The following is a 13,262-nucleotide window of genomic DNA, read 5'->3' on the forward strand; positions in this document are numbered from 1 at the left end:
AAGGTTTTCCACAAAGATCTTAGAAGCAGTACTCATCAACCAGAAACTGCACTCTTAAGTGTTTTCCTCATTTCAACTCCAAAGATGAGGCAGAAGGGTTATCATAAATCTACAGAGCACAGCCATATAACTGTAAACCAATGATTAAGAAAAAGTAAAACATTTATATGAAATTGCCAAGCAGGATGCCTCCCTTTTTCCTTGCGAAGCAGGAGTTACTGGTAAAAATACAGTAAAAACTCTAGACCTACAGTCTAGAAAACGCTGAAATTCTCCACCCCAACATTCACAAGTTTGTAACACCAAAATTCTCTCAACTGCTACCCACATACCAAATGAAAATCCAATGTGGATATCGGAAACTATTCTCACACACCAACAGAAAAAAATACCTTGCTCCTCTTCTACTAATCTTACAATACCCGCAGGTAACCCAGATGCAAAGCTACGACAGCTGCCCTTGGCCTAGGCCGTCAGAATCCAAGGGGGAGGGGGGGAGCAGGGGGACACGACAATAACCAAGAGACCAGATCTTTTTCCAGGGCTACTGTTTCCAAGCAAAACAACCACGGGCCCGAAGAGACCGCGAAGAAAACTGGAGACATTGTAATCCCGAGAGAAAAGGGTGCGGAGAGGAGGAGCGCCGAAGAGGAAACTAAGTATCCCCATGCATCTTTCAGACCTACAAAAACAACAACAAACCGGAGCGCCTGTCTGCACGTAGAAGAACCAGATGGAGTCCCCGGGGCTGAGACAGTTCGGGCGACAGACACCGTGGGTAGTGGATAAATCAAGCGACGATGGGAGGGGAAGGGGGGTGCCAAGCGAAGAAGCCACTGGATGGGGGAGACAAAGCCTCTGGGGGTGATCATGGACCAAACAGAAAGGTGAGAGGGAAACACGTGAGAAAAATCATAAAAGACAAATTAAGACAGAAATCTGGCGCCTGGGTTGTGGCAGGTCACTGAGCTACCGAGGAGAGCGGGGCACAACAAAGGGGCACGGGAGGGAGGACAGCTGAGGGGAGGAGATAGAGAAGGGATGCGGGGCGCGACGGGTCGGACAAAGCGCCCAAGGCGGCGAGACAAAGGGCCAGGGGTAGAGAGTCGCGGGGGGCAGCAGGGAAAAACAAAGCGCCCGGGGCCGGGGGCACCGGCCCGCCGAGGAGGCGACGACGGCCGCCGAGAACAAAGCTGCGCGGGGCCGGGAGGCAGGGCCCGCGGGCGGAGCGCGGGAGGCGCGCGGCGGGCACGGCGCCCGCGGGCCCCGCGCGCCCGGCCGCACTCACGCCCGCAGCCGCCGGCCTCGCGCCGCCGCCGCCGCCCGCCCTCACGCGCCGGAGCCCGAGCCACGGCGGCGCACAGCGGGCAGCGCGCAACCACACGCCGCCGCGCTCGGCGCACGCGACACCGCCCCCGCGGCCCCCGGACGCCCAGCGCGCCGCGGCCCCCGAGCTCGCCGCCCGCCGCGGGCTGCGAGACGCCCGCAACTTTCCCGGTTCCCAGCGCTCGGATTCCCCCAGACTTACCCTGTCACAACAGGCGCCATCTTCCACAAACTCTCGCCAAAACTCCAACCCTCGCGAGATTCCCCCGGACGCCTTCCCTGGTCCCTCTCCCCCGCCCCTTCCCTTTTTCCTCACTCCTCGATTCCACCCAGCCCCCGCGCTCCTTTTCCCTTCGCAGCCGCCGCGAAGAGCCAGACGCCTCGCGCCGCCCGCGGAGTAGGGGATCCTGCTCGCTGCCTTCCCTGGAAACCTACCCAAGCGATGGAGCATGCGCAGGCGGCTCCACCGCGGGCGAGCCCTCCGTGTGGTCCATGGGGAGCGCTCCGGTTATCCGGGTTTTGGGACGCGCCCTGAGGGACGTACGTGGAGACTGAGGAAAACCGGAGGGGATTACAACGGGGACGGGGAATGGAGGGGTCAGGAGGCGGGGCCGAGGGGAAGGGAGGAGGGGTCCTGGGAAAATCTGCCGCGTTTCACAGGCCTAGATGAAACACCTCCTCAAATGGGTGTTTTCCAAGTGGCTTCCCGCTCACTCTGGTTCCCAGCCCTTTTCATTCATTCAAACGTTCATTGGACGCCTCCTTTATGCTAATGTCAGCGTTAGGTGCTGGAGCTACAGAGATGCCTGGAGTTCGGGCGAATGACAAACAAGGAACTAAGTTCACTTGACCCTCATGCTGGCGGAGAGACAGACAAGATTACAGCATGGTACGATCCGCCAGAGCTCTGTAAACGAAAAACTTTTGCACTTGAGCTCTGTCGCCCTTAGCTTTCTTCTTGGGTGTGAAATGAGGTCAGGACGAGGCCTCTAGCAAAGACACTTCTAATGTGCACCTCGCATACACACGCCAGAACGCTCGGTTTTCCCCAGAAGTGAAAACTGCGTTGGAATTGAGAACCACCGTTCCCCTAACCCGCACTCAAGCCAAAGACCCCGTCTGGGCAGAGAGCTGCCAGGTTTGGGAGCCTCCTGAGGACCTCATCGCAGCCCCTAGCCCTGTGTGAACCCAGATGTATACGGGGACAGACTGTGCCCAGGTCCTCCTGTAGGCCTGGTACAGTTGATGCTGCTGCTCGCTGCCGAAATGTACTTCAGGCAACCTAATCCTGGATGTCTCGGAGCAAACTTGTCCCTTCTGGGCATTTAATAGAAAGGGGCAGGGCCCGAACCCTGCCCCCTCCTTCCTACCTGCAGCACCCCTTTCTCCCTCCCCGCCCCGTTGCCCTTTCAATTCCTAGAGATTCCCAGATCCAGCACTGCCTCCCGCAGGGAGCCCCAAAACCCGGAGAACTGGAATCCGCAGCCCGAAACCTGCGGGAAGGCGCTGCAGGAGCAGCGCGGCACGCGCGGGCGTCACTGCGCATGTGCCCAATGCGGGCAGCCCAGTCTCACGCTACATCTCCTTCCCACCGCCTTCCACTACTCGGTTCAGACACAACACGGGCCGTGGGAAATTTCCTAAACCTCGCGAGAACGTGCCCACTGTTGCCTATGCTTTCGCGCCAAGTCTCGCGGAGCCCAGGCGGACAGGTGTTTGTCTAGTACAGCTCCGGGCGCTGTTCGTGCCGCGCGTGCCCGGGCGGCGGGCGGCTGGCGGCGGGCGCGGGCGCGGGCGCGGGCGGGGTGGGAAGGGAGCGGCTCGCCGCGGAGGCGGGGCAGGTGGGCGCGTGGCGGAGGGTGGCGGGGAGGGGGCCGACGTCTCGCACACACACGCCCGATGACGCTTTGTGGAAGAAAAAATGGGTGGGGGGAGCCTCTAAAGGAAGAAGGGGAAGCCAGGAGCTTAGAAACTCCTCCTGGCGCGGATGGTAAGAGGTCACACGCTAGGGCAGGAGGAGCCCCAGCCCGATCCCCCGGGGAGGTTTCCTGTCGCCCTCCACGAGCCTGGTACTTTCCTAAAATGTGTTAGACGCCGCGCCCCCGGCCTCCGGGCGCTGACGGCCCCCGGTGTCGGGTTTGAGTCATTCCTCTGAGTCACCTAGTCTGGCTACCACTTTACTTGCTTTAAAACAAGTTCAGATTCCCTTAGCTACTCTCTTCTAGCAATTGTTTTTTTTTTTTTCTGATCTACCCGCTGGCCTCTCGAGTTGAGTAGAGAAAAAATGCTGCTCTCTGAGCTCTCTCATTGTTGCCTTGTAGAGATTCTGCCTCCCATTCAAGGACACAATTTTTTTTAATTTCTTCTCCCTAATCTCTTCCTAGCCTTTTGAAGTAATCTCTATATATCGCTGTCTGTTCTTCATGGCTTTTTTCTTTCCTCCTCCTAATAAGACTTAAAATACTGGTTTTGCTTTCCTTCACCTTTCTCTGTGTTTGTTGAAATACTCGTTCCGTTTTAGGTGTTGTTTCATCAGATGCTTTAGTGGCAGCTGTTTTAAATGCATTTTTTCTTCTTGGATTATTTATTTGTCCAGTGAATTCCTGGTTACATTCTTCAACCAAGCACATTTCAGATTGCCCTGGTGTGGTTTCTGTGCCAGCCTGGCCTGGCATTGTCTAGGAACTAGTGTCTGCTGCCATCAAAGACCCGCAAATGTAGGATTGAATTGAGCCAGCCCTGATGGCCTAGTGGTTAAAGTTTGGCGCACCCCACTTCAGTGGCCCAGGCCGTTGAGCGTGTGGGACCACACGACCTGTCTGTCGGTAGCCATGCTGTGGCAGTGGTTCACATACAAAAACTAGAAGGACTTACAACTAGAATATGTAACTGTGTACTGGGACTTTGGGGAGGGAGAAAAAATCCAGAATTGAATTTTAATTTTTGAGGCCTCTAACAGGGGCCCATGTTCTGCTAGTTATATAGTAGACAAGAAATCAAGTTTTTTTTGTCGTTTTCTAGGTTATTTGTGTGTGTGTGCATTTGTCTATCCCTTTGATTAAATATTTCACACAGAAAAAGAGAAGATGTAAGAACATTTAATACAATATCTCAGCACAAGTCTGATTTGGAGCAAGATTGCTCCGGAGGAGGACAATGCCTGTGAGCACACGTTCCTTGGAGTCTTCATTCCAAGAAGCCATTTCAGTCATGGTCTTGTCTGGGCCATGAATCTAATTTGGAACCCTGGCCGTTGGAGAGCCCCAGCCGTGGAAAGCCATGGTAACCACAAGTCAGATCACAGCTCATCCTCACCCTAAAGCATGCTCCACCTGCAGTCTTTCCCATCCCAGTAACTGACAACTCTATCCTTTCACTTAATTAAGCCAAGAACTCTGAAGTCATTCTTGCCTCCTTTTCTTCTCACGTCCAACATCCAATCTAACAAAATCATGCTGGCTCCACCTTCAAAACAGACCCACAGTCCAAACACTGCCACACCTCCATGGCTACCAGCCCAGTTAACTCATCTCATTTCTCACCTGGTTTACAGGCAATCTCCTAACTGGTTCTCCTTTCTTCTGTGCTTGCCTTCCCTCTGTTCTCAATAGAGCATTCAAAGAACCCTCTAGAACTCTTCAATGGTTTTCCCATTTCACTGTGAGGACTTACACAATCTAGCCTGCTGCCCGAACCCCCTAACCTCCCTGACCTTACGTCTTCCTCCTCTTCCCCTTGTTCACTGAGCTCTAACCACAGCCTTCCGTGCTGTGCCTAGGACATACCAGACACACTCTCAACTCCTGCCTTTGCTCTTTCCCTCAGATGCCTTATGGCTCTTTCCTTCACTGTTTTCAGGTCTTTGCTTAAATGTCACCTTCTTAGTGAGGCCTCCCCTGTCCACCCTTAACAAACGTGACTCCTCATACTCCCTATTCCCTCCTTTATTTTTCCCATGGCACTTATCATAAACTAACATACCGTATTATCGTACCTGTCTACTGTGTTTGCTCTCTTTCTCCTCCCATTATGATGCAGTCTTAATGAGGGCAGGGACTTTTATCTGTTTTATTCATTGCTCAAGCCACAGCCGCTAGAACAATGCCTGGTGCATACTAGGCACTCTGTAAGTATTTGTAGAATGAATGAGATGTCTTCTACTTTAGAGCAGAGTAGAAATGATTCTGAAGGCTCACTAAGTCTTCTAAAGTTCAAAACAATATTGAGGTCAGACCAGCAATGAATAGCCCCATGCCAGCCTGCCTACGAAGGAGAAAAGAGCCTATAGAACAACCACGTGTGTTGACTTTCTGCAAAAAAATTCTTACTCCTGGCTTAGACCAGTAGATGAGCCTACACTTACTTGAAGAGTTTCCTTTACACTCCATTTTAGAACCTCAGGAAAGAAAACGCTATTGGCAGGATATAAAGTAACAAGTATTCTCGTGTGTTGCTGGTGGGAGTGAAAATGGGTGTAATCTTTATGAAAAGCATTTTGATAAAACTTCTCATTACCTGTTAATCCTATAATTCCATTTCTAGAAATCTATTCTACAAATATAATCACACATGTGTGAAATTACCTAGAGATTGTGGCATCATTGATGGTGGAGAATACTGGTAACAATCTAAATGTCGACCAAGAAATGTCTTAGTAAAAAAAATCATGATATAGTCACAGGATTGCATAGTGTGTGTCTGTTAATAAGCTGAGGCTGCTTTTTATGTACTTAGATGGAAGAATCACAAAGTTAAAAAACAGGGTACAAAATAGTGATAGATAAATATATACTTATTTGCCTATATGTATCTAAAATGGCTCTAGGAGGACACACCAGAAACTGTAACAGTGACTGCTTCACTGTAAGGGACTCAACGGTTGGAGGAGGTAGTTCAGCTCATAGTCAGCTATCTTAGAGCCTTTGAATTGTGTACCAAATGTATGTGTTGCCTATTCAAAATATAAAACACAAAAAAGGGAAAAAAGAAAGAAAAAGAATAAATGTGCAAGAAGAAAAAAATTGACCAAATAAAATTGTTTCCTTTCTCCCACTTGCTAGAAAATTATTATTATTTTTTAAATTAGTTTATTGAGGTCATATTGGTTTATAACATTGTGTAGTTTCAGGTGTACGTTATTATACATCAGTTTCTGTGTAGACTGCATCTTGCTCACCCCAATAGTCTAGTTTTTCTCTGTCGCCACACATATGTGCCCCTTTACCCCTTTTACCCTCCCCCCGACCTCCTTTCTCTCTGATAACCACCAGTCTGTTCTCCTTAGCCATGTGTCTGTTTATCTTCCACATATGGTAGATTATTTTCTAATAGAAGTTATGTACATGATCTACCATCTTAGCAGAATTAAGAACTGCAGAACTGTCAGTACTTCACTCCAGTCATTTGCCAACACTGAACTTACAGTCCAAACAGTAAGTTTAGAGTCCCTACCACTCTGTGTTAGGCATGATCTTTGGTGGTTTACAAAGATGAATAATGCAAGATGAGATCTCAGGGGACTCCCTGGTTAAAGAGTACACAGACTAGTTGCAGTGTAATTCTAGGATAGAGGAATGAATTTAATGGCATTGGGGTCCAATGGAAGAAGCACCTAAATCTTGTCTGATGGGCCTGGGGAAATCTTGCAAAGATGACTTTTGAACTGTCTCTTAATGGAGTGGGAGGTCAGAAGACAGTCAGAGGAGGAGGAAGCATTAAGAAGCACAGGAAACAACATGATCAGGCTCTGAGGTGTGAAAGAGCATCTTATTTCAGGGGAACTCCAGGTAGGAGTGTGTGCATGTAGAAGAGGAGCAGACAAGTGGGGTCACAAGAAGGACCTGGTAGAACCCTGGTGCTCAAAAGTTGATGGGCATTGGAATTACCTGGGTCCCACTCCCTAAGATTCTAAATGACTAAATCTGGGCTGAAGCCCAGGAACAGGCATTTCTAGCAGGCTGATCAGGGATTCTGATGCAAATTGTCCAAGAACCGAGCTTTGAGAATCCTTGTTGTAGGAGTTAGGTGTACTCTTTCTCCAAGGGTTTCACATTAAAAAGAGTAATGGCATATCATTTCTTTTTTTAAATACAATAAATGAAATATTTAAACATTACAAAGAATGAGTTTGGAAGCTTTGGAGTGTATATCCAATGGTCATGTGGAGAGATTAGTGGCAATGAGATAAGCACATTTGTGAAAGGGTCACATTTTGCTGTGGTAGTTTAAACACAGTGACACATTTTGACATTGCTTTTATGCTAAGATTAAGTTACACCATCTCATGTTAATGAGACACACAGACACACTGGAAATTTTACTAGGCAGCTTCATGATAGAGAACTCATGATGGGCTCTAGTGCCATATTGCAGGGGTTCTAGCTCTAAGACCTTATTTAACCTGTCAGTGCCTCAGTTTCCTCACCTGTAAAATGGAGGTAATAGTACCTAATTCATAGGGTTGTCATGAAGATTCAAAGTGTTTATTAGTCTAAAGCACATGGAATGATACCTGTAACATAACTGCCATAGTAGTGTTCATTTTTATCGTTATTCTTATTCAATAAAGCCGTAAGTTGCATTCATCTAATGAGAATCCTTGCAAAGCATGTCAAAATGTCTTTAACACTTCAAAAATCAATGTTGAAATGGCCAAAGATAGTGATGATTTTATCCAAACTGGTGTTAATTCATTTCTTTATCATATCCTACTTAGAAATGACTACATCGTTATTATTGTTATTTAATTTCTAAGAGCTTCATGTGTCCAGAAGGTTGGGAAACCTGCTGTAGGTGGCCAACGAGAGCCTCTGAGGATGTAAAGCAGGCTTTGATGGCATCAGATCATGAGGTGACTGTGTGCCCAAGAAAGCCTTACTGAAAACTCACATTAGCCAGTAGGAGCCATTTACTCCCCAGAAGTTTCTTAGCTCATGGTTTTCATTCATTTTCATGCCTCCTTTTTTTTTCTTTATAACAGTATCCCTATCGATTTCTACTATTTAATAAAACATACAGGAGACTGAAGAGTGTCAAGAAGGATTCTATCAGACTATGCAATTCTATCAGAAAAATAAGCTCTAACTCTAGGATTAAAAGAAGTAAAGAGGGGCCGGCCCCGGGCTGAGTGGTTAAGTTCACGCACTCCGCCTGGGCAGCCCAGGGTTTCACAGATTCGGATCCTGGGCGCGGACATGGCACCACTCGTCAGGCCATGCTGAGGCAGCGTCCCGCATGCCACAACTAGAAGGACCCACAACTAAAAATACACAACTATGTACTGGGGGGATTTGGGGAGAACAAGCGAAAAAAAAGAAGTAAAGAGAACACTGAAACTGAGTCATCCAGTAGGCTCGAGGAGAACTTGAGAAACAAAGATAAATATTCACCCTTTTCTTTCCAATTGTATTTGATTTTCACAGGATTTTTTGGCCCTGGAGATTTTTGGTTTTTTGTTTTTTGGGTTTTTTTGCAAGCCCAAGTTAACCAAAGCTTAACTTGGTGACATGGGCAGCAGTTCAAGAAGGTGAAGCAAGAAAAAGAACGGGCCATTTACTGTAGTGATGTGGAACATGAATCAAACGCTCATTTGGTGAGAAGAATGTGTACAAATCTAATAATTTATCAGAAGTTTTCATAGCTAATGTAATTGGAAGAAAATGTTTCCATGTGTGATTGATGTATCTTGTTCTTTTAATGACTTAAACAAGATAAAGCCGGTTAATACTATCTATAAAAAAAATGACACCACCAGATGAATCATGAAGTTCCACTTATCTGTTTATAAAGGAATATATTTAAATTTTGATCTTCTAAACTTTCCTTTTTGTCATGTATCATGTATTACAGTGGTTTTGGTTCTGTGTTGAGCCAATGTTGAGCGCCCATAGTTAAAAAAAAAGCCAGCTGGGGCATGAAGGAAAGAGCATTGAACTAGCTCTGCCATTGAGTCCGGCCTCCACCATAGCCAGCTGGCTGACATTGGGCAAGCTAATTTTGCCTCATCTGCAAAGGGGAATGTAAAACCTATTGCTTAGGGCCATTTTGAGAATTAATTGAGATATTACATGAAATAACTGGGTTCACAGTAGGTGCTCAGTAAATCTTACTTCTTTAGGAAATTCTCCCACCGGTACTAATGCTCCGTTTTCCTTTCTATTAGGTGGACTAATACTACCTGCCCTAGAGATTTGTTGCATGGATCAAATTAGATAATTATGTAGTAGTTAAATGGGAAGATTTTCTTTGGTTGGCACATTTATTTGTAAAACTTTGACTGTGGTTATATAGCAGATCAATAAAACATAAAAAGATCCCTACATTTTCTCCTCCAGCCCATGTTACCATTAACCTTGAGCACAGGTGGCTCTTATCAGTTTTGCAAAGGAAGCCTACCAGAAAGGTTTCAGTCTGCATCTGTGTTGCTTTGTGTCATAGATAGTGTAATGATAAACCTCAACTTGTAGATGTGACCTTTGTGGCTACCACCCTTGTCCAAAATAGACGAAGAACTAAGAAGATGAATGTTGGAACCAGTTATTCAAGTACTGACAACAAGTGAGAGATATCAAACAATTTCATCTTATAAAACAACAAACTCTGTCAAAGACAGCTGACTAACCGAGAATCCCCTTGAATATCGAAATCAAAGTACATTGTCACTTTTAATAATTGCCATTATGTCAGTATGTCAATTTTTTAATGTTAATTAATTTAAAAAATTTTAAGTGTCATTATGTTAACCTGTAGGAATTAAAAAAGAAATCTTGTGAAATTGCTACAAGAAAAATTATCTAAGATAATTTCTGATTAAGCTATTAATAAATATTGAGTACAGACTTAGTTTTGCGCAATAGGTTTGTCTGAAATGTTTCATCCCAATCTCATAATGATGTATTTAATTTGTAAAATGCATTGGAGAAACTCTCTCTTTAAATGAATCTTTAAAGACTCTGTGTTAAGTATTATAACTGGTACTGTCCTGTATGTAGTTTTGCTACTTAAATGGTTACTTAACTAAATGCTATCATGATTAGCAGCTTGTGGAAGGTAAAATAAATTATGTTAAAAGTGTTATGACTGTTTGACTAGTGAAAAAAACATTTCTCAATATCTTAACTAGAAATTACTTCCCGTCTAAGTACTTTGGAAAAATTTGGAAAGTTATGCATGCTTCTTTTTTTTTCCTTCCAGCTTTCCAAACACTTGGCTTAAATTCTACCCTCAGAATTACTTTTGACTTCAGTGAGAGTTATAAACTATCATCTGGGAGAAGTATTTGGCACCTACTTTTCAAGTCTAAAGTTCTCCAGAAATGTTCTTATGAAACATGAATATGATTTTCATCACCCAGTTTTACCTACATAGCATCATATTTTCCTTCACCAGCAAACACTAAGTATTTTATTTTTAACTAGCACAACTATATCTGTATTTGCATGGTACTTTCCAAGTTTCCGAAATAGGCAAGAAATCACAGAATCTAGGCAAAAAACAAAAGGACTTGAGAACTGAATGATAACTTCTGAAAAATAGATTACATACAGAAGTATTTAGTTTTATGCAATAGAGAGTTTTCAAAAAGTTGTATGCCAGTCTAATATGCAGCAGACCAGATTTCTATTTAAACGAATATGGTGATATGTACTTTGTGAAGTGACAATAAATATGATTGAATCTGCAAGCTTCCATACAAATATCATTTCAGTCAGTCCTCAGGACAAAGCTGCAGGTAAGTAATTTTATCCCTGTTTTTACAGATAGGCTCGGAGAACATGACTTACACAAGTTATACTTCTAGAAGTGGAATTTATGATTGTCAGTAATGCTTTATTTTTTTGCTATAGAAATTTAAATCACTATGATTACAACCTGATAGAGAATATCTTGTGTCAAATACTCAGAGTATCAGATTATAATTTTAATAAATTATTTACAAAAACATCAGTGCTAAGGAATGCAAAATATTTATTTTTAAGTAGCTGGTAATATTTTCTATATATAAATCAATCATATGAATTACTAACAGTGAGTGGCTAAGGATGTACAGCCAAGGGAGGGAGAAGACCTGATTCCCTTGTGGATTTTTTGCTATGTTTATTATTTAAAAAAACAATTCACCAAAGACATCACAAGAAAAGAAAACTACAGACCAATAAATATAGAGAGAAAAGTCCTCAACAGAATACTAGCAAACACTGAACAAACTAGGAATAGAAGGGAGCTTCCTCCACCTGATAAAGAGCATATATGCAAAACGCAGAACCAATGTGATATTTAAAGGTAAAAGACTGATGCTTTCCCACTAACATCAGGAAGAAGACAAATTGCCATTTTTACTACTCCTGTTCCACATTGTACTGGAGGTTCAAAACAGACAATTTGGCAAGATAATGAAATAAAAGCCATCCAGATTGGAAATGAAGTAAAACTGTCTGTGTTTTCAGGTGACATGATTTTATACATAGAGAATTCTAAGGACTCCACTGAAAGCTTACTAGAACTAATGTACAAGTTCAGCAAGGTTGCAGAGTACAATGTCAATATACAAAAATCAATTTTATTTCTATTTGCGATGGACAATCCACAAATAAAATTAAGAAAATAATCCCACTTACCATAGCATCAAAAAGAATCAAATACTTAAAATAACTTTAACAAAAGAAGTGCAATTCTTATACTCTGAAAACTACACAACATTGTTGAAAGAAATTTTAAAAGATCTAAACAAATGGAAAGACATCCCATGTTCAGGAATTGAAAGATACTATTATTAAGCTGGCAACACTACCCAAATTGATCTACAGATTCAACACAATCACTTTCAAAATCCCAATTGTCCATTTTACGGAAATTGACAAAGTGCTCCTAAAATTTGTGTGGCAATTCAAGGAACCCAGAATAGCCAAAACAATTTTTAAAAAGCAGAGTTGAAGGATTTATACTTTCCCTTTTCAAAACTTACTGCAAAGCTACAGTAATCAAGACTGTGTGGTACTGGCATAAAGCAGACATATGGGTCAGTGGACTAGAATTCAGAATCCAGGCATAAACTCTCACGTTTATGGTCAGATGTTCAACAAGAGTGCCAAAACAATTCAGTGGGGAAAAAACAACCTTCACCAAATGGTTCTGGGACAACTAGATATCCCCATGCAAAAGAATGAAGTTAGACCCCAAACTTTACAACATATATAAAAATTACCTTAAAATGCATCATAGACCTAAAGGTAAAAACTAAAACCACAAAACTCTTAGAAGAAAGCATAAGGATAAATCTTCATGATCTTGGGTTAGCAATGGTTTCTTAGATATTATCTGACACCAAAAGTACAAGCAACAAAAGGAAAAATAAATAAATAAATAGGGGCCAGCCTGGTGGCGCAGCGGTTAAGTGCGCACATTCCACTTCGCTGGCCCGGGGTTTGCCGGTTCAGATCCCAGGTGCAGACATGACACCACTTGTCACACCATGCTGTGGTAGGCGTCCCACATATAAAGCAGAGGAAGATGGGCATGGATGTTAGCTCAGGGCCAGTCTTTCTCAGCAAAAAGAGGAGGACTGGCAGCAGTTAGCTCAGGGCTAATCTTCCTCAAAAATAAATAAATAAATAGGAGTTCATCAAAACTAAACTTTTGGGGCTGGCCCCATGGCCGAGTGGTTAAGTTCACATGCTTCACTTGGGCAGCCCAGGGTTTTGCCAGTTCGGATCCTGGGCACAGACATGGCACTGCTCATCAGTCCGTGTTGAGGCTGCATCCCACATGCCACAACTAGAAGGACCCACAACTAAAATATACAACTATGTACTGGGGGGATTTGGTGAGAAAAAGCGAAATAAATAAATAAATAGCAAAATGTAATTTAAAAAAACAAACAAAAAACTAAACTTTTGTGCTTCAGAGAACACTCTGAAGAAAGTGAAAAAGAACCCCGC

At 44.0% G+C, this 13,262-nt stretch overlaps 1 protein-coding gene and 1 long non-coding RNA gene across 9 annotated transcripts in view; one reads left to right on the forward strand and one right to left on the reverse strand.

Annotated features, from left to right (window-relative positions):
- The window catches only part of RBPJ (recombination signal binding protein for immunoglobulin kappa J region), a 223,212-nt gene that overhangs the window by 109,378 nt on the left and 100,572 nt on the right, over positions 1–13,262 (reverse strand). Inside the window, exon 1 of one of the 8 annotated variants that reach the window (XM_070613032.1) lies at positions 1,762–2,709. The exons of 2 other annotated variants lie outside the window; for them this stretch is intronic. In XM_070613032.1, the coding sequence (XP_070469133.1) occupies positions 1,762–1,820 (59 nt within the window). In that variant the 5' untranslated portion in view covers positions 1,821–2,709. Of the gene's footprint in view, positions 1–702; positions 1,190–1,528; positions 2,710–13,262 lie in introns of those variants that run through there. 5 more of the 8 variants (XM_070613035.1, XM_008513788.2, XM_008513789.2 and 2 more) reach the window with 5 other exon arrangements.
- On the forward strand, positions 4,402–10,399 carry LOC139082336 (uncharacterized). The gene is made up of 2 exons (XR_011538236.1): positions 4,402–4,608; positions 8,306–10,399. It is a non-coding gene; the product is annotated as an uncharacterized lncRNA (long non-coding RNA).

This window comes from Equus przewalskii, chromosome 3 (assembly GCF_037783145.1).
Source record: "Equus przewalskii isolate Varuska chromosome 3, EquPr2, whole genome shotgun sequence".
NCBI lineage: Eukaryota > Metazoa > Chordata > Mammalia > Perissodactyla > Equidae > Equus > Equus przewalskii.